The sequence below is a fragment of the Trachymyrmex septentrionalis genome, unplaced genomic scaffold (genome assembly GCF_001594115.1).
Source record: "Trachymyrmex septentrionalis isolate Tsep2-gDNA-1 unplaced genomic scaffold, Tsep1.0 scaffold108, whole genome shotgun sequence".
Taxonomy (NCBI): domain Eukaryota; kingdom Metazoa; phylum Arthropoda; class Insecta; order Hymenoptera; family Formicidae; genus Trachymyrmex; species Trachymyrmex septentrionalis.
The window spans coordinates 629,587-651,066 of NW_017304207.1; the positions used below are offsets into that span (position 1 = coordinate 629,587).

Below are 21,480 nucleotides of genomic sequence, written 5' to 3' on the forward strand. Positions count from 1 at the left end.
TAAATATTTAAAAAAAAGTCGTAAAGAAGTTCCGACTATACATTTGAAAGCGCAAAGATAGGGGGCTTTACGCAGTAAATCTGTGAATTTTATTACATTTTGTTCTTAAATTACATAAAATTGAAAATTGATATTTTTTGCAATAGTTTTGTCTTACTTTAAAGTATTGCAATTTTATGGAACATTATTGGATAAAATTTAATATAATGTATTTTAAAGCTTAGAATTTCTAATATTTTTTGAAAAAATTTGCTGTAATGATTTTTCGCAAAGATATTGAATTTTTTTTGTATAAAATTATATTGTGTAAAAACTTTTTCTAAAATGTTTTTTAACTTTAAAGCTTACGGAAAAGATAAAAGAGGAAAAATGTTTATCATAATAGTAATATTTTAATTAATTTGGTATATTAACTACTTTTATAGGCGAACACAAAAAGAAACAAGGAAGAATGCTTATCCTCCTCCCATTTTGGTAAGAAGAAACAATTATTCAGCAAACATAGATAACTATTATACATATATGTAAAGATATATTATTTTAATCTATGTTATATTAATGATTTGCCAAGTACATTATTAAACATTCTTACGATAAAAAATTGAACGCTCACTGCTCAATATATAGCTCACGTTATTTATAAAGAAGTTCATTGAAGATCCTCGAAGGCTAACTTTAAAAAATATTTATATATTTTAATAAGTTTTAATTAATATGTCCGATGAATACACCTAATATTTGAATAAATGAATAAAAAATAAATGAAAATACTCATTCGAATACATTTCTTTTTTATTCGTTAAGAAACGAATAAATATATTATAGAAAAAAAAAAATATTTATAGAAAAGAATAAATATTTTTTCATTCCATTTGAATAAATATTTTTTAAATATAATTACGAATATTTTCATTTCGTATTCATTTTTACTCTGTATTATCTGCACATAGCTTGCAAGCCTACAAGAGAAAACAGAAATCTATAAAAACAATGGCTACGATTACACCGTGCGCTTAGTCCGCGACTTATACGATAGATGTCCTTGTTTAACCTATAGATTAAGCAGCATTTTTATTGAGAATAAATAATATATCTCGGAATTTAATGTCCACAGACCATAATAAACGTCGCGCCCAAAATATCTTATGAAATATTTATAACATTACTGTCATATAACCGGAATTATATCGAAATATGTATGGCTCTATCAAATATAGATTTATAAATAAAAAATGTATATCTTTCTAAAATATTTTTCAAAATTTCTAAGTTTCCTTTATAAAATCTGAATATTACAACGACAAAAATAAATAAAATTCATTTTTTGTACTTAAAGTCATCAAAATACCGTTTATAGTTAAGAGGTAACGATTGCTTATTGGAATTTGTTTTTCAGTTTATATTTTGTTTGAATGAATATGAATATTCGTCAAATATTCATAATTTTTTTGTGAATAAATATTTTTTGAAAACTCAAAATTTTGAATGAATATATGATTACATTGTTTTGTGAAAATTTTGAATAAATACAATTTGGAGCTCAATTACAAACTTTTGTATTCATCGGACATATTAGTTTTAATATTAAGTTTGTGTGAAGATAAATTTTTGCTCCCCCCTCCCCCTCTCTCGATTGAAATCCTGGCTACACCCATGGTTATTTTATACATTAAATATTTTATGTTCAAATTATAACTTGTTTCATTGTCTTTCGACTATGTAAAGGAATTTTTTTATAGACGATCTCTAATAAGTAAAAAAAAGGGACAATTTTATCATAATACTTTCACATGTGTCTTCAACAAATTATTGAACATTTACGAAAAAAGTATTTATACAAATACACATATTGTCTATTTCAAAGAATCATCTATTCTGTTGAGAAATAATGGATGTTTCTACAATTCCTGGCTCACTTTGAGCGCATTTTGCATGAAATTCTTTAAAATCCCTTTTAACATCGGTCGCATCATTAAGTACACAGTCATCTGCACTCTCAGAATTCACCTGCGAGAGCATCTCCGCAGTATGGTCAGCAGGAGATAACTTAGAGATCAAAGCGATTTTTTCTGCTTTATTTAAAACAAATCTAAAGATGTAAACAATTATACTTTGTATTAACAATGTTAGATAAATTTGATTTAATATTGAAAATATAGCTACAGTGAAAATTCGGTATGGTTTCTTTTTTCCACGTACAACATACCTTGTATTGCTTTGCGTTGCTAATTTCTCAATGATTTTAGTGTCTACATTAATCTTTTTCGGCCTTTGCATATGACTTTTCAATTTGTCTATATTTTGCGTAAGTTGATGGACCTGCACTTTCAATGTTGCATTTTCATATATTAATCTGTTATTCCTTTGTACAACCTAACGATTTATATGATATGTACAGTTTAATTTAAGAGATTTGGACGACAAAAAAAAAACAGGAAAAACAAACATATATATTATCATTTACTTGTAAGAATTTAGCTTTATTAAGAGGCAACGGTTCTTGAAATTTCTCTGACACAATTAAATTAAGTTCCTTTCTCGCTTCGTCTAATTTCTCCATCATTTCCGCCATTACTAGCAAATGCTCATGCAGCAACTGATCCAATTTATATCTTAATGTGTCTTTAGCATGTTTCATACGAAGGAACTTCACACATAGATTATAAGTAACTTTGTTTTTATCTAACAATTCTGATTTCAACTGCTTATTTTCTTGTTCTAAGGAATCTTGCACTTCTTCGAACTCCTTACGCCATTGTTGCTGAAACTTCGACACATTGCCTGTATATCTGCCTCTGTATCGTTGCATTTCTTCAAGGAAATAATCTTTTTCTCTTTGATAGACAATTCTCTCGCCATCTAACTGTTCTACAATAAAAATAATTAATATACCGGATGTTCCTGGATTATAAACCGCCAAACTTAAAATATGAATTTAGAACTTCAAAAACAAAGTTTTTCTCTGAAAGCAAACGCTTTGTTTTTTTTAAAGATATTGACTTACATAATTATAGGAACTTCTACAGGAAAATTTTGTTTGTTTTGACCCAAGCAGAACTACAAGTCACGATAACATCAAAATGATATTAAAATGAAACGGAAATGATTGAAAAATGACTTTTAATGATCATTTTAAAATCATTTTAATATTATTTTGATATCATAATGACTTGTTGTTCTACTTGGGAAGGTCCTAAATTCATATTTTAAATTTGGTGATTCAATCTGGGAAACACTATAGGTGCGTTCGAGGAATCACTATTTGTATCATTTTATCCTTGTTTATGTCTAATATAAAAGATGAAGATAGAATGACACAAATAGCGCTAATAGTGTCTCCCCGAATATACCTCGTGTATTCAAGAATTACGCCTAGATAATTTTGGTGTGCACTTTAGCGTAATATAAGGCCTGTTCTTTTTCGCTGAACTTTTGTACCAGTTCATCTTTTTTCTTCTTCTTTCTTTCTAGAGGGAAAAGGAAGAAAGATGAACTGGTGTTTACAACATAAACTAGAACCTAGAGTTATATCTGAATGCAATTCCTGAATGTACCCCTGTGTACTGTTTCATTCATATTTGTTGAATTAGTTCACACACACACACAAACCTAAAACTGTAAAGCTGTGTTGATAAAATTCTAATTTTATGGAATAAATTTAGATAGATGTAAAACAGTATATAGTATGTAAAATATTCCATTTATATTATAATTCAATCAGAAATTACAGTCATACCTTCAGATTTAATATATGTATACGGTCTGAAAAAATCATAACACGTAATGATTAAATCTTACGTTTCAGATTCCTGTTGCATCTTTGTTGTTTCTTTAGTTCTGCTAGTAACCTACTTTTTTCTCGATGTGAATTTTCTAATTGTACATCTTTTATTCGTATAGCATCTTTTAAATTTGCTATAACTTCATTCAATTTCGCTATCTATTAAATATAATTATAAATCAGTTATTGATTTCAAAATTATAAATAATAATAATTTATAAGAATTCAAATAATTAAATTGTAAAAAGGTAAAGGAGCCACGCTTATTGTTCGTGCTGTACAATATTTTATATGTTTATAGACTAATAATTAAACAAACATACATATAGATGTTTCGACCTTTTCACATTAGGTCCTCTTCAGTGTAATAAAAATTAATGCAACTATTTTACATTTCAAACTCTTTGCAAGATCGAGATCATATCAAGAAGAATTGTTGCATTTATTTTTATTACACTGAAGAGGACCTGATGTGAAAAGGTCAAAACATCTGTATGTATGTTTGCTTAATTGTTAGTCTACTATAAACATAAATATTACACAGCAATACAAGTGTGACTCCTTTTTACAATTTGATTATTCGAATTTTATTCATTGGAGCCTATTACATTGTGTTTAATTTTAAACTTAATTTGTAAGAAATTTAATAATAAATATTTAAAATACAAAATAATTTTCTAGCCAATTATTCATTTGTACAGGTCATCTCATATTATACACAGAAATTTGATATTCTCTTACAATTCATAATAATTAGTAATAAAGTGAAATATAATATACCTGTGGTGAGGTTACTATTTCATAATCAACTATGTCGGATTCCACATTACTATAAGAAACTTTGTTTTCTACATTAGTAGAACATTTACTTAAGTTAACATTCTGCATATTACAATATCCAACTTCAAAAGCCAATCTCTCTCCGTAATTTCTTTAGATATATATCAATAATTTTCTATTTATATTATTTCATTGGTTATATCATATCGTATATTTCGTATTTAACTTTAATAATTAAGTTTCAGAGTTACAACATTCGAATTTTTGGAATTGCCTCTATATGTACATATGAAAAACCTGTATTTAAAAACTTCTTAGTGTGTCTAAAGAATTATGATGTCCTTTCTTTATGCGCAAGACAAAATAAAAGGGAACTTGACATGTTATATATTATACATAAATAACCTATATACAAAAGTTACTTGTCAAATACATAATCATTGAATAAAGACGGTTTTTTTATTCGATTGATTAATCGCATTATGCGCAATTGTAATTGCTGCATTCACGCATAATGCGATTGATCGATAGATTATAAAACTCGCTTTAAATAAAAAAACGTTAAAGTATCAAATATAATTACAAATATTGTATATTTATGGATTTGAAATGTACTTATTTCAAACAATAAAACAGACATTTGTTTTCCACTTTACAAATAAACAAAATCGTTCTTAATTAATGAAAAATACACAAAATAGATTAAAAATTATTCTTTGTTACGGTATGGCAGGTCACTCTCAAATAAATATTTACTCAAGCAATACGGATTTTAAAAGTTGTGAAATTTTTTATTGTATATCGTATATGTACAAAATAGGTGTACAGACTACGTATCAATCGCACGTACGTTTTTTATACATGCCATCACATATGCTTCAATAGCACATGATACTGATGTAAGAGCATTTATATACCCAGTACACCTGTAACTCCCATTTCTATTATCTTTCATCAAATGGAATGAATGTTGAGATGACGTGTATATTTTCTTTTTTTAATATTGATATCTTTAGAGACGTAAGTAAAATTTTTGAGTAACTAATAATCCTCTCCCCATCTTGTACACACGAAAATAATAAATTATATTGAAGTTTTAGCTTCGCAATTCTTTACATGAGAATTATTTCCAAAAATCGTGTTTAAACAGATAGAATATATTTTCGCATCTCTTGAAAGAATTGCATCGATATGAACACGATATCGGAAAAAACAAAAAATACAAAATCTCATTGTGGATCCCCATTCGTGCTTTCCATAAATTTTACAATAACAACTGGGCCAGAAATCATTTAATACACTATTTTATCATACCAAAACTATATATTTAACATGGATTTCAATAAGTCGTCTAGTAAAAAGAAAAAACATAATATTTGTTCTCAAGATATTCTCTTTCTTCAATGACAAAGTATCATCAAAAGGAAAAAATATTCAATTTTGTCTCAAATTATATACTCCAATACGATAAGAATATACATATATCATTTTTTGAAGACAGAGAAATTACATTTATAAAAATCATGCCGCAACATTTTTTTTTTATGTTAAATCCTATGTTACTAAATATACATTATCCTGTAAAAATATTTAAGAGCACGCATACAAGTATGCTATACAAATGTCTATATAATTGAGGTAATATTGTAATAAACTTCACTTTGAACAGAAGCATAAAAAAGATTAGTTAAAGCAAAATATTTTTTAAGTAAACTTTTTCATACCTAAATTAACAAAATCAAAATTATTTCAAAATTACACGTAAAATAATTTTTTGTTGGTCCAGTTGTGTTTTAAAAAGGTGGAAGGCAATCGTTTTATCGTGTGATAATCTGATGAAATGATACTAGATTCGCACAAATGCGGATGATAGTGATGGACTTATGTGTATATCTTAACTTAAGAGTTTGTTTTATTTTCATAATGTTAAGGCTCATGTTTATTTTTTCTTGTTCTTGTTAGCCTGATTTTTGTATTTAGCTGCAGCTGCTAATTTAGCATTCTTCTTCTTAGGTTCATCATCTTCATCGTCTTCATCTTCAGGATCCTACAAGAAATATAAAATATAGTCATATGCAATTTACTTATGTTAAGCAAGATAATTGATAATATACTTCCATATTTAATAATAATTAAACATAATATATTATATTACATAAGAAAATAAATGAGAATATATATTCATATATAAAATTCATTTACATCTATAAGTTTAAAGAAAATTTTAAGAAAATATATATGAAATTTTATTATGTTTTATAATCAAATTAACATTTCAAAATCACAATATGTTAGTCTAACTTTGACTTTTAAAGATACGAATTACATTTATCGATTAACAAATATTATTTGATCTTCTAGAATCCAATAAAAAATTATAATACATTACTTTACAAAAATGGAAAAAAAGGAAGCGTGATTAGTAAGAAATAAAAGCAACTCTTTGCAAAATAAGATTTATTTTACAAAAATAAAACATGAAACATGAATGAGAATACAAGGGATACATTTATGATTTTTTATAAATGGTTCACGTCCATCTTTTCCTCTCCTTAAAAATTATAATTCTTCAAAGATATTTTAAAAGATAAAGTTTGAAGTAAAATAAAAAATGTTCTTAATGCAATATTGATATTTTTAGACATACTATGGCGCAATGTCGATTTTTATCTTAATATTCTATTTGTCTATGTTTTCACGACCGTACTCATTCAACGCCGTTTTTTTTATCTCCTGATAAAAGTTTTCGTTTCTTTCGCGGTGCCTGAAATGGATATTTATTAAATATAATTTCATATATTCTACAGCAACATAGAAAGTAAAGATAAACTAAAGATACTATCATGAGGTGCAATTCTTCTATAGTAAATTATTTATATATGTATATAAACTTATAATATAAACTATGTCATAACATTTTTACGGACGTATTCTGTATTCAAAAATTTATCATATTTTTATAGAGAACCAAAAGGGATGTACTTCCGTGCGACAAACTCATAACCGATAAGTCGCGACTTCAAATCCCGCATCCCATATATACGGAAAAATTCGTAATCCGTACTAACATAGAGGAAGTCGCAGAGGAAATTTTCAGATCTATGTGACTCTTTGGTCGTATTTATATTTGATTCTTATATTTAAGATTGTCTTAAGGTCTTAAGATGTCATGAACTAATCAGAAGCCAGTATTCATAGTCAATTCTTATTGAAGACTGCCTTATTTAAGTCTTATTAAGTCTTATTTAAGAGTCATATTTAAATCTTATTTAAAATTGCTTAAGTACAGTCTTAAGATGTCATGAACCAACCAGAGTCGCATTTGCATCTTAAGATATTACTTAAGATGAGCTTGAAATAAGAACGGACTATGATTATCTCCTTTTGAATAGGTTCAAAAGGGGGCACTGATATGGTCTTGTCACCCATCTCCATACTACTACTACTACTACTACTACTACTACTACTACAACTACTACTATTATAGAGAAGCATTCTACATGCATAAATCGATATTAATAAATTAAATACAGTATTATCCTCTTTTATCCTCACTCATAAGATTTATAGCAAAAATTTACTAAATTTATTATAATAAAATTTGCTAGATATAGATAGAATATATATTTTCAATTATATATATATATAGTTGAAAATATATATATAATAATTCATACCTTCTCATCATCCTCATCATCAATATCTTCCTCCACTTCATCATCCATATCCACAAATTCTTCAATGTGGCCACCTATGATAAGAAAAAAATTTAAGTATTTCTTAATTTTTAATAAGAAAAAAAAAATAAATATTTGAATAAGTTTATAAAATGTCATGTATAAAACAGTGCTGTGTTGTAAATAAATAATGAATTAAAATAAAATAAATAAATATTTTATTATGTAGTATTTGTGCAAGTTGTGTATTTTTTAAATATTTTTCATAATATATAAAAAAGTTATTTTACAATTCTTAAAGAGTAAAATCGTGTAATGTATTAAATGAACTAAAGTATTATTTTATAATTAAACATATGTTAATATTTTTATATATACATACATATATGTATATATAGTGTATAAAATTTATTTTATATTTCAAAATGTTTATATATATAATTCAAAAAAGACTAGCATGTATCACATATACATATTCAAAAGCAAAAGCAGATAAAAAATATATATAAAACATATAATATATATATTTTTTTAACGTAGAACATAATCTATTAAAATTTTTATTAAAATTATTTTTTTTATGTTTTTTAAGAAGACATCCGATTTTAATATTTAATATTTAACAGATTGAAGGATTCTTTCTATACAAAATAAATAACAATAAAGGACAAGTTAGGACGAATAAAATGGATAAATATATTAAAGTATAAAAGAATATTTGTCCCCATACATCTAAGAGCAATGTAATTTATAAGATATCGTGTAATAATTGTGATGCGTCATACGTTGGACAGACGGGCAGACAATTGAAAACCAGAATTACAGAACATCATATTAGACATAACACTTCTGTCCGTTCTGTCATAACGGAGCACAGGTTGCAGTTTGATCATGATTTCCAATGGGACAATGTTAAAATTTTAGATGAAGAGCTTTGCTATAGGAAACGCTTAATTTTTGAGAGATGCTCAATATTAAAAAGCAGAAAAATAGTTTAAATTTACAAACTGACACTGAAGGTCTTCATAAGGCATATATATTTATTGTAAATAAGGTTTGACTTTTCGATACTGACAGTTCGTCTCTTCTCTCAGTCCGTAGTGATCTGTATCAGCAAGCGTATATAATAATCGATACACAATGTCCGTCTTACACATCTGCGTTCTACTTAATTTTATATTCTACTTAACTTTCTAATGATTTTTCATACTTATATGGATACACTTGTTTGAATAATTTACATATGATTTTTGGTGAGTTTTAATTACTTATTAGAATTCCGGTATGTTAATTTAGCTGCGTTTATTTTTTCGTAAGAAGTCTTTTTATCTTTTTTATCAACTAGAACTTTTCTAAGAAATATGAAACACATTTGACTGTTCAATCGTATGTGAATAATGTCGAGTTCTACATCAAGACTCACCCGAACTGTGATTATAGTGAATATGCGAACATTTCCAATAATTTATTTTGTACTGCAATTTTTTTCGATAAGTTAATGTCTGAAGAGGTCTCAATCCGGTAGCCGAAACTTATAATTTATTTGTATTTAAACTGAGTTTTTATTTTATTATATATTTTTTCAATTTTACTTTTCTCTATTTTTTTAATTGTCATTGTTGACAATTTTAAAAAATGTGTTTGACTCTTACCTTGCCCTTTATTTATTGTCATTTAACTTGATTTTAACTTTATTACCTTTGCTAGTATATCCTGATAAACTTTTATAAATATTACAAAATAAAAAAATATCAACTTTTTATTAATAATTTAAGAAATAGTTGCTAAAGTTTAGTAATGTATATTTTTTAAATAAGTTTGTTAGAAAATGCTTACGTGATGTACATAATATTTTATCATACAAGAGATTTAAGATCGTTTAAGGCATTGATTTTTATAGTTTGTGATAAGTTTTATATTGAATTGTATACAATATGAGTAGCACAATATTTAATAATCTGAAATAAAACCCACAGGGGCATTGAATATAACTCTAAACATTAGAACAGTCACTTGTCAAGCAAAACATCAGAGTTCAATTCTCATTCTGCATATGTGACAATAAGAATTTGTAATAAAAAAATATTTCACTGTATGTAATAGAAATGTAGTATCTAAAACATGTACTTAATTCCAAGATAATGAGACAAACACAATTTTTTAGATGTTAGTTATAAATTTACTAAGTAAAATTAGTTTTTGATGTAGGGATACATACCAAGAAGATTGTGTCCTACTATATGAACTGGTCCACTGCCCTTAACCAACGTGAACGTGACTGGAGGATCTGGGAAACTGAGATCGAGAATAATCTGCGCCGTTTTTCCCATCTCCAACAAAGCAATTGGAGTTTTTATGGGTCCTTTTAATCCCATTGCTTCAACCTGCAAGACGTTAAGCTCTCCAGGTTTAGCCTCCGGTCCCAGAAGAGCCTAAAAGGTTTACGATAAACATTATACAAGAAATTATCTATATAAATATAGAATAAATAATAAAATATAATATTGGATACTAATAAAAATTATTTTGGTTATTAATTCTTACAGATATTTAAGATTTTATACAAAAATTCAAACTCAATGTTATAACAATCACAGTCAATAATTCTTATAAACAAAAGACTAAGAAAAAGTTATATATTTAAATTTCTTATAATTGTACTATTTTTAGATATGTTCTTTATTACTGCACTATCTGAACTGGTGTACACGGTGCAATAAGTTGAAGTAAACTAATATAAGTTTGTTTTGCTTTAACTTATTGCACTGTCTGAGGCAGTTCAGACAATATAGGAATAAAGAACAGACCCATTAAATATATATTATCTCAAATATTTTTGTCATACATTTAGAAAGTTTGATCAATTTCTATCTTTCTAGGTTAGAAAACAGCTCGTCACCGAAAAAACAATTATACACAAATATTATTATAATAATAAACAGAAGATATAAAAATAGTTTTGTAATATTCAAATTCAATGAGAAGCACAAAACGCACATATATAAGAGAGAAAATGATTAAGGTAATGTAATAAAAAAATTATAATTATTAGTCATTATAATATACTTTTAAAAAGTTAAAAAATAATGTTACGATAAAACGTAATGTATTATATATAATTTTTATAAAACTACTCGCGATGAGAATGTTCATTAATATTTACTTTGTTATACTAACTTTGTGTGCTGCAATATTTCGATAACCGGTACCCTATCAAGTTCTATTAATTTAATTCGCATATTGTGATCGAGAAGAATTTCAATTTTTCAATCGAATCAAATCAAGCTTAACCGCAAACTAAATTTCCGTTAAAATCTTTTATCTCGCGACATATAATAGAGCCCTGTCTTATTTAATACAAAGTGGGGGGGAAGGGCGAAGCCGTTGTGAAAAATGGCGCCAAGCATCAAACTTTTCCGATATCTATTTGTTAGAGGAATTGGCAATTATAACGGAAAAACATTACCAATCATATCGTCACAACGCAGCGAGCATAATTTTGTAAAAAGCCTTCTTATCTGCTTCAGGGGACTCGTGACAATCGTTGAATGATTCAGACATAGAGAAATGTTTGCGATCCTAGGAAAAGCAAAAAAATCCGAGCAATGTGGCCGACTGTCACTCAGGTTATCTCTCACGATTGAAGAATTGAACGAGACTAGAAATTGACGATTGAGTTTCGCGCGCGAAATGTTAATTGACGACGGTGACGAGGAGCGCTACAAAGAAAAAATCGAGGTGTTCCTAAATGATGCTAGCTGAACAACGATTGAAAATGCGGTATGCGGAAACACGCGGCATGGTAGAAGAAACGGTAGCCGACGAGTGCGATGGAAACTGTACGCCCCACCACGAATGAAGGAAGGCGCCCGAAAGACTAGCTCGTGGAGACGACAATGTTACGATAGCGTGGTGGTTCTACTAGACACAGCGGAGAAACCATAGGCAAGCTCGCTAGATACGGAGCGACGGCGACGTCCCTGTCGTCATCCCGTCGATTGCCGGAACGTGGCACACTCACCATTTTTATAATGAGCTTCTGATCGGCGCCGATGTCTTGGGCCGCGCCGTCCGAGTCGTCGTTCTTGTGCTCCGGATCCCATACCTCGCTTGCATTCGGTCCCTCTAGGGTGATTCCTGAACATAGAAGACACTAAGTCGTATTCGTGGCGAGAGAACGGCACCGGCCGGTGACTGAGCCCGCCGGGTCCGAAGATTGCAACGGGAGTCGAGAGTCTGCCGTATCGCAATGGCCGAAAGCCCAGCCGGCGTCTCCGGCCAGTACATCCCCTTCGCGCTTAAATGGCCGACGGTACGTAAGTATCCGCGTGCGTCGCGAAATAGCAAAGCCACAGCGAACGTGGCATCGTGGCCGTTCATATTTACCGTATAGATATTCCTCTGCCATGGCGATCGGTCTGCTATTAACGGATTCTCGTGACGCGTGGATGTACCCGTGAGGACGGTGCAGTGGACGTGTGCGTGCCGTGCGCGGTGATGGAGTAGAGCCGAGAGCGTGAGAGGCGTGAGAGCAAAACGCCGCGCGCGCAACGGTTACTGTGTTACTGCGCGAGGGAAGTAGGGTTTGGCTGGTAGGGAACGGGTCGCTGCCACCGCCACCACCGCCGCCGCACGTGCCGGTCGTCGTACGAACGCGTAGTAAAATGAGTTTCGCTTAGCTGGCCTTGCGCGCCAGGACTACGTTCTGCGCGCTGATTGGTCGGTCGTGGCGCCGTCCGGCGTTGCCGTTTGCGATCCGCACCGTCGCCGCTCACCGCTCACCGCTCAAACTTTGGCGGCCAAACTCTAAAGCGTCTTACTCTCAATTCCCGAATCTTTCTAAATTCTTTCAAAGTTTGAAGCTTTACTTTTGATAAGTATCGCATACGAAAATACTAGAGAAATCTATTATATACTATGATATTTTTGTACATTTTCCTGTGCAATATTTTCAACATACGACACAATACGACTCTTAAGGTCTATCTTCGGATAAACTATATGTGATAATTTATTTAATTAATCAATAGATAAATAAACATAAGAATAAAAGAGTAAGACCAAAGAAAGTAAGAGAGTGAGCTCAAGTTTATATTGAATGGTAGAACAACCCAATCTTATAACTGTAGCGATCATGTAATCTTTTTCCTAAAATGAAGCATGAAAAATGAAAATTTTTATCATAGAAGATAGTAATGAAAAAATTTCCCATTTTTCATGTTTTTCTATAGCCTGTGTTTTTCAAGTGTGTCTCAGGCTTAAATTTATAAAGAAGTTCTTAAAAATTTTTGGAAAAATTTATGTGAATCTAGAATATTAAAAGAAAAAAATTTTTCTTTTTTCAGTAAAAATCGATTAATTTCAAAATAAAAAACATTTTTTACAAAAATGAATTTTTATAAAATTACAAAAAATTCGATATTATTATGAAAAATCACCTCGTATCAATTAAAAGAAACCATCTTAAAATTAAAAGATCTTATTTTTAAATACTTTTTCGTTAATTTTTTCCGATAATGTTTTATCAAACTACAACGCTTTAAAATAAAACAAAAATATTAAAAACTAGTTTTTATGTAATCTAAGAACAAAATATCGTAAAACCAAAAATAAATTAATAGCTCAATCTTTTTAACTTTTGAAAGCTTCTCTACGGTTTTCTGATATACGAGAAAATTATTTCTGAATTTATGGACGGTAATGCATATCGATGTATTATATTTGATACAAAATACTTAGCTACTTTATATTATTTAATTAGATTGAAAGATTAATTAATATTAATTAATATTAAGTGAATTATGGTAATTATATGTGTATATAACTCCATGTGATGTAGAATTCTTCTCAAAGAAAACATTAATTTTCACATGAAATTCGATCTAAAGTTCGATTTGCAGTTGTCACGCAATTATATTATAACGCTATAATACTCTTTAGCGAGTTAATTGTACTACTGCTATGTAATAATTTCACACGGATATAAATAAATAAAGTCCGTTCTCTCTCTAAGTAATGATCAACAGTTTGAAAATTATAAGTCTGTTTACAACTTAACTAAAGTATATGTTATATATTATGTATTAGAGACTGAGGATATTTTTGCAAATTAAAGAATGACTGCGTTCAGCAGAACACAACAGTTTTAATAGACAAATAAACATAAGAAAAGAGTAAGAACAAAGAGAGTAAGAGAGTGAGCTCAAGTTTATTGAATGGTAGAACAACTCAATCTTATAACTGTAGCGATCATGTAACTTTTTTCCTAAAATGAAGCGTGAAAAATGAAAATTTTTATCATGGAAGGTAGTAATGAAAAAATTTCGTTTTATGATTGTCTGCTGAGATAGAATCATTCCTCTAAAGTAAAAAATACAATTTAATCAAAAGCGAAAAAAAAATCCAACAGTTTTATAATAAATGTTTTGCTAAACACAGTCATTAGAATTCGATCAGATAATTTTATAATTTTAATCCATACCGTTCTGATTGGCTGGATTTTAATCTTCAATTTGCAATTCTCAATCTCCAATAGTGAAATACGCGCGGGTTTAAGCCGAGTTTCAATATATACACTGCCACTGAAAAGTTGATGCCAGTCTTGGAAAAAAAATTACTAAAAGTCACTTTTCAATTAGTAATACAATTAGTCATTTTGATGTTATTTTGATTTGTTTTGCTTGGACTTGTACTTTAAAATGAAATGTCAAATATAATGAAAAAATTAGTTTTATTCATAAAGTTTATAAAAAATGTATATGTTTTGAAATAAGTATATTTATGTATGTTTGATACATACATAACTTGACAAAAGGAGAAGGAAAGGTTTAGTGCACTCCACTGCAGCGATGAAAAAAATAAACCTTATTTTTTACAATAAAATATTACTCAGTTTTTCGAAATGCACGAGAAGATTCGAATGCGACGGAGGCGGCAACGTCGCGTCTCTTCATTGGCTGTCGGTCGGCTCTGGTGGCGACCGCGTGCAACTACCGTCGGCGCATTGGTTGACACACAGACGCAATAAATAGCGGACGCAACACGTGAACGAGTTGTTCGCGAGTCCCGCGATAAATGTCATGCCGAGCATCACGCTGATAATTTCACGTCGCTTTTGCGCCAGCTGATGACGAACGATCCCGAGATTTGCGCATAAACGGTTCGCCTGTGAACAATCGCAGCCGTACGCGTTCCTCTACTCCGGCGTGACGACGACGACGACGACGACGACGACGACGACGTCGTGTTGTCCTTATCAGAATGCGTGTTGACACGTGCATCCTGCTGTTGTATCTGCCGCTTGCAATTTTCGGCAGTGCTGAAAAAAACGAGAGCGCTTTCGTGGCAACGCACGAATGGCAGACGGTGAAAAAGGGTAAGTATCTCATCAAGGTCGTGCCCGCGACCGTGGGACTACTTTACGCCGACCGAGAACCGTCGCTCCGTTTGACACCACGTCAGTCAAATCCGCCGTACGTGCAGTCTTCCGTGGCGAAAATGCGATAATCCAATCCTTCCGACATTCTTAAAGAGGACAGAGCGTAGTCTTGTGTAATGCGAGATTTTCGGAGATTACTTCGTGTTGTTTTAAATAAGGAATCGCGAGAGAGAAAGAGAAAAAGCGAGAGAGAGAGAGAGAGAGAGAGAGAGAGAGAGAGAGGAGAGAGAGAGAATTCTGTGGTCGGCCTGTCCGAATGGTGCCTCCAGTGACGTACGTTCGGATTGGATTACGTGGTCCAAGAAGACACAGTCTTAAGAAATTAAAATCGTTCAAAATTGCATATTAATGATTCTTTTTTTAACAAATATTAAAATTTTACTAGAACTTTTAAGATGAATATGAATATTAGGATTTGTGCTCTACATAAATATTCAAGAAAGCTTTAAATGAGAATTTTTTGAATAATCAATAATCATGAAAGTATATATAGCTTGTGTTTTTTAAATGAAATATGTATGATGCTAAACTATATGAATAAAATTAATTTTGTCACATAAACGCATCTTAATACAAGAATTGTAGATTAAAAAATTTTGATTAAATTATAAATATTCTAAAATTTTGTGCTGATAATAAGAATAAAGATCTAATCTCTAGTTTAAGATTAATAAAATTTAATTTTTTATCAGGTACTCCTATTCCCAAGGGACTTCACGTGAGACATAATTTTGCGACTGGAGTAACAGAGGCTAAATTGATGGATGATACAGAAGAAGAAGATGAAAATACAAACCGATCCAATTCCAAGTCATTGACACTACATCCGGATAAGTCGGTTCTAGAAAACGAAGAGCCGGATTCTATGAAAATAAAAAAAGTTTCAGAATCTTTGAATTCTTTGAAATTTCCTATCGACGAATTGAAAGCGAGATTGAAAAAGCTTAAGCAAGATGAAGCAGCAGAAATATCAAACATGAATGTAACTATTTTTTTTATTTTAAATATTTAATCTTCCGCCTACTATTTGGGTCTTTTAGCATATCAAATTTTAAATTGTATCTTCAAAATTGTATCCTATTTTTGCTCAAATTTCAAATTTTGTTAGATGAAAGCATTTCAGTTAAAAATTACTTAGTAATGTAACAGAGAAATTAACCCTGAATTTTTGAAAGCCTAGAACAAGAAAACTTAGGCTAGACCCAAATAGACATAGGAAGTAAAAATGATTACAGACGGAGAATTAAGAATTAAAAATTTCCAATTGTTGGAATTTGGAATTGAAATGGATTAACACATGTTGCATCTAACAATTGCAATTATGTTTAAGATTTTGTTCGTTCCATATTTTAACATATTGCATCTTGATTATAGATCTAAATTATATTAATAATTGTATATCTAGATATAAATTATTTTTTATTACAAATTTAGGATTAACAAGTAAAAATTTCAAATCTATTATATTTTTCTTTTCTTTTTCATTCTAGGATGGAGAAACTCGACCAAAAACTGAGAAACGTTTCAAACGTTTTTATGAAACTTTGAAAGAGGAACTTAATGCTCTTAAAGTTAATGTTACAAGCGATTCAGAATTATTAAAAAGGTTTTTCCAGAAATTTCAATCTTATAAAAGTAGTATCACTACAGGAACGTTAACTAGTATAGAGATTGAAGAAGTATTGGATATTTTAAATAATTTAGAATATCTTCTTCATCAAATAGACAATGCTAAAATATTCTCAGACATGGATGGGTAAATATAAATGAATATAATTTTTCTTGAAGACAACAATTTACCAATACAATTTTAATCAACTTTTTTTTATTGTAGGCTGACTAAGATTATATCACCATGTCTTAATGGAACTAATAATGAAATAAAATCGGAAGCATTACGCCTTTTAGGAGCAGCCGCCCAATCAAATCCAAAAGTGCAAGCTAAGGCATTGGAAAATGATTTTATTCAAAAAGTGTTGCACGTCTTGTCTACAAATAATAAAATTGAAGTAAAATCCAGATGTCTCTTTGCTCTAAGTGCCTTAATACGCCAGTTTCCTGCTGCTCAGAAAGCTTGGATTGATCATGGCGGTTTGCAGTTACTTGGCAAGATTTTATACGACGATCAATTACATATACAAATGAAAGCAATGAAACTAATTAACGATCTAACAATCGAAAGACGAAACCTAGAAGAAATTCATGATGCCGAACAGCGTCAACAGAGAATGAGGGAATACGCTATTACAGATTTTGAGCTAAAATTACTGAGACACGATTACTGTAAACTCCTAAGTAACTTAATGGTTAAATGCTTCAAAGAAAAATTAACTGGCCAATTTAGCATAGAAAATAATGATTTTCTCGAAGTAGTTTCAGATAGCATGATCACGATATCTCCTATTTGTAAAACTGAATTTAAGAATATTGAGCTTTTGCTTTTACCAGTTATAAATAATCTCTTATACTTTTATCAAAATCCTAATATTAAACTCACTGTGGATGAAACAGACGTTTTGAAGAGTTTAGTATTATTGATTGAAAGATTAAAAGAAACTATTTTTGAAGCACCTCATGATGAACTATGAATATGAATTAATGTCTAAACTAACTATAAAAATATACGAAAGTATATCAAAGACTAAATTAAATTCCAGTCTTATGTTAATAGATATGTGCAATCATCATGTGCAATAGCATAGAGCTTACTTAATATGTATTTGTCAGTGTAAGTTTTGTCAAGAGAAGAAAATTAAAATTATTATCGTAGTAATTATTAAAAAGTAATCTTGAAAAAGAGAATACTATCTGCAGACGAAAATGATTAGCTACAATTTCTAGATCTTAGGAAAATCTAAGTAAAAAAATATTTTGTTATTCTAAACGTGTTTATTCTATTCCTACTGTAAATAGATTGTCATACTTACAGGATTGATGTGAAAAATGCGGTTCTCGTCTCTTGCATCCAAAGTATGAAATACTAGTCAGATGTCATTATAGATGTCAGTTAAACTTTAATTCATTATTTAATGAATGGCATAGTAGTTAGTTATACTTATAACGATTTTCCCGTTGTAAGAATTTTTCCTTTCTATTGGCCTATCAAACAATTAAACGTCTTAATGTTTTTCCCTTCAAGAGACGGGAACTTTTGATATTTGATTTTATCAGCTCAATTAATATTTCATGTATACCTCATAATTATGTGAGGAATAATTAAAAAATATCATTTGAAAAGTAAAACGACTGAAATATATGTACATAAAATATGTATAAGACTTTAGTTATATATCTGGCTATCACATAGCAAGTAAAAATAACTTATATTTTTTTTTTAGAAATATATATAATTACTTAATAAATTATTTTGTACCGATTATATGCCATGTTATCTGAAAGTTCCTGTAGTATATATATTTAATATGAAAGAAGTATAAAATATAAACAATCGCAGAATAGTATATTTTATTTACAAATCATAGCGAATTAGAGATTACATAGATATGAACAGTTTCATTTATATATAACTGTATGATACATAGAAAATATTTTTGTAAAAAGTATTAATTTTAACCAGTTCCCCCAACTAGGGTTTCTATTTACAGGTGCAAGAAAGAGCACTCTTGTATCATGCATTTGAATGAAATAATACCTTGTTTTTACTTGTTAAGTACAAGGGTTGCGTTATCTTTTGTAACTCATAAAGTATGAACATCACGCATGATACACGAGGCTACCGAGAGAAAATTACAACAGCTAAATTCCTTCTGAAAATTCTGCTCGCCTTTACAAATTGAAAATTTAACAAAGTTTATATCCCGTAGGTATATTTATCTAAATTTTATATCTAAATTATATATGTCTAAATATCTAATGAAATATGAAGCTCGACCTGAAAAAGATACGTAATAGAGTATCTTTTATGGATATACCAATACTTAACGCAATAACTATGTCTTTTGATATACTTTAATCTTAATGAAAATATATATTATCACTGTATAATTTTTCTTAATACCGATGAAGATGCAAATATATTGGAGGTTTATGCATACTTTGAATTTTTCTTGGAGCTTCCTTTTTGCTGTGAATATTTGTAACAAAATATAAGAATACATTGTGAATATTTAATACTAGTAAAGACGTAGACGAAAGGAATATAATTAATTTCATTTTGTCTAGTCTACTCATTTAGATTTTAGTCAAAATCTTACGTCTCTATGCGCGATTTTATAAGTTTTATTATATATGATTAGAAAGGTTGCTATACCTAAACTCGGAATTTATCAAATTTGAGAGCAAGAGAAAAAGGAAAGAGTTTGTATATTATTTTATTATAATTAAATTGCAATGAATAAAAAGGAACTTAATGCTATTGTAATTTTTTTCTCCATAGCCTCATATATGTACATACATGTAATTGTTATCACATTATTAATGACAAGATATATAATGTGAATTTCTGTTGTGCAGTTGTATATAATTTATAACAGACACATAAATATAGTTTTATCGTAAAGCGATACTGATATTACTCAGTATTCTTTCTACTAACAAAACAATATCAATTAAACATTTTATGATTTAAATTAAAGAATTAAAAATTTGGATAATATGGAAATAGTTTAGATTTATAATTAACTTTATACTTGGTAATAATTATTCATGAAAACAGTTTATATTTTGAAGCAAATATTCACAGCACGAAGGAAATATTAAAAAATTCAAAATATGCATAAACCTATAATATATATTATATATTCATATCTCAGTCGTTATTATGAAGAATCATCAATACTTCAAATTAAATTAAATTTTTAACTGGTATTCAATTGTTTTATTATTAGAAAAAATTATTAGTATACAAACTGGAAAATAATATTAATATTATCTTAGCTATGAAAAATTTATGTGTCTATAATATAAATTATATGAGATATACCAGTACTTTTCATGTCATTTTGTCATAACGCGACAAGTAATTTAATTCTGACAAAATAGTATACAAATTCTTTATTTTTGGTTTGTTTTTGCTCTTTTTCTTTTTCTCTTTCTCCCTTCCTCCCTCTCTCTCCCTCCCCCTCCCTCTCTCTCGCTCGCTCGCTCGCTCGCTCGCTCACTCGCTCACTCACTCATTTACTCATTTACTCACCCCTTTCTTCCCCTCTCTTTCTCTATAGTATTCACCGAAAGAATGCAATAATCTCAGACTAATATTTCATCAGTATTGAAAAATATTCTTAGTACAAAAGTTTTTAGCCCTTGTTGCTTAACTCGAAATTGGATTATCAAGGAGGAACAGCGACAATAAACTCTTTTATGTATGATTTAAACAAAAATTATTTTTACGTACTCAAAATTCAAAATAAGACATAGCACTCTTGTACATGGCGTCACAAATGCCTTAACACGCGAAGTTGCGCGAGAGTATCGGAGAAGGAATGAGAAGACATCAGAAAAAAATGAGAAGGCATAAAAAGGCATGTTAAAGCGTTAAGGCATTTGTGACGCTGCACTGTGTGTACAGATGGGAACAGGAATGTCTTGACATGCTTTTTCATGCCTTCTTCTCATTTCTCATACGTTCTTTTATACGTGTGCAACTTCATGTGTTAAGGCATTCCTCGTACGTGCACAAGTCTTCTTTCATTAAATAATATAGAGAGAAAAAGTATTATATAATTTTATGGCAACTTCAAAATATTGTACTGATACATATCATCGCTGTGTTGATAGAAAAGTGACACACGTAAAAAAATTAGAATTTTTGTAGACGAGAAAAAAATGACTCGTGAAAATCAATC

At 29.6% G+C, this 21,480-nt stretch overlaps 3 protein-coding genes across 4 annotated transcripts; 1 reads left to right on the forward strand and 2 right to left on the reverse strand.

The window, feature by feature from the left end:
- Positions 1-1,866: 1,866 nt before the first annotated feature.
- On the reverse strand, positions 1,867-4,740 carry LOC108747308. The gene is made up of 5 exons (XM_018484700.1): positions 4,562-4,740; positions 3,799-3,940; positions 2,465-2,868; positions 2,207-2,373; positions 1,867-2,089 (listed from the first exon to the last, which is right to left on the reverse strand). Exons 1-5 carry the CDS (start codon positions 4,667-4,669, stop codon positions 1,867-1,869), a joined length of 1,044 nt encoding a protein of 347 aa, XP_018340202.1. The 5' UTR covers positions 4,670-4,740.
- Positions 4,741-6,305: 1,565 nt separating this feature from the next.
- LOC108747831 (nucleoplasmin-like protein) lies at positions 6,306-12,870 on the reverse strand. 2 transcript variants are annotated; one of them, XM_018485673.1, is made up of 5 exons: positions 12,625-12,867; positions 12,260-12,375; positions 10,457-10,670; positions 8,239-8,312; positions 6,306-6,608 (listed from the first exon to the last, which is right to left on the reverse strand). In XM_018485673.1, the coding sequence occupies exons 1-5, from the start codon at positions 12,644-12,646 to the stop codon at positions 6,501-6,503; spliced, it is 534 nt and encodes a 177-aa protein (XP_018341175.1). In that variant the 5' UTR covers positions 12,647-12,867; the 3' UTR covers positions 6,306-6,500. The 2 variants fall into 2 exon arrangements, with proteins under 2 accessions (XP_018341175.1, XP_018341184.1); XM_018485682.1 differs by lacking the exon at positions 6,306-6,608 and adding an exon at positions 7,175-7,325 and having other exon boundaries at positions 12,625-12,870.
- Positions 12,871-15,222: 2,352 nt separating this feature from the next.
- On the forward strand, positions 15,223-18,843 carry LOC108747823 (nucleotide exchange factor SIL1). Its single transcript, XM_018485660.1, has 4 exons — positions 15,223-15,613; positions 16,369-16,658; positions 17,167-17,432; positions 17,511-18,843. The coding sequence occupies exons 1-4, from the start codon at positions 15,499-15,501 to the stop codon at positions 18,262-18,264; spliced, it is 1,425 nt and encodes a 474-aa protein (XP_018341162.1). The 5' UTR covers positions 15,223-15,498; the 3' UTR covers positions 18,265-18,843.
- The last annotated feature ends 2,637 nt before the right edge of the window (positions 18,844-21,480 follow it).

Excerpts from the sequence above, each read along its gene's own strand:
- LOC108747823 (XM_018485660.1), top strand. The coding sequence starts at position 15,499 with ATGCGTGTTGACACGTGCATCCTGCTGTTGTATCTGCCGCTTGCAATT. Across the intron at positions 16,659-17,166 it reads CAGAAATATCAAACATGAAT|GATGGAGAAACTCGACCAAA; the intron begins GTAACTATTTTT and ends TTTTCATTCTAG. Across the intron at positions 17,433-17,510 it reads ATATTCTCAGACATGGATGG|GCTGACTAAGATTATATCAC; the intron begins GTAAATATAAAT and ends TTTTTATTGTAG.
- LOC108747308 (XM_018484700.1), bottom strand. The coding sequence starts at position 4,669 with ATGCAGAATGTTAACTTAAGTAAATGTTCTACTAATGTAGAAAACAAA. Across the intron at positions 3,941-4,561 it reads AAATAGTAACCTCACCACAG|ATAGCGAAATTGAATGAAGT; the intron begins GTATATTATATT and ends TATATTTAATAG. Across the intron at positions 2,374-2,464 it reads ATAAAGCTAAATTCTTACAA|GTTGTACAAAGGAATAACAG; the intron begins GTAAATGATAAT and ends ATAAATCGTTAG.
- LOC108747831 (XM_018485673.1), bottom strand. The coding sequence starts at position 12,646 with ATGGCAGAGGAATATCTATACG. Across the intron at positions 8,313-10,456 it reads AGTAGGACACAATCTTCTTG|GTGGCCACATTGAAGAATTT; the intron begins GTATGTATCCCT and ends TTCTTATCATAG. Across the intron at positions 6,609-8,238 it reads ATGATGAGGATGATGAGAAG|GATCCTGAAGATGAAGACGA; the intron begins GTATGAATTATT and ends TATTTCTTGTAG.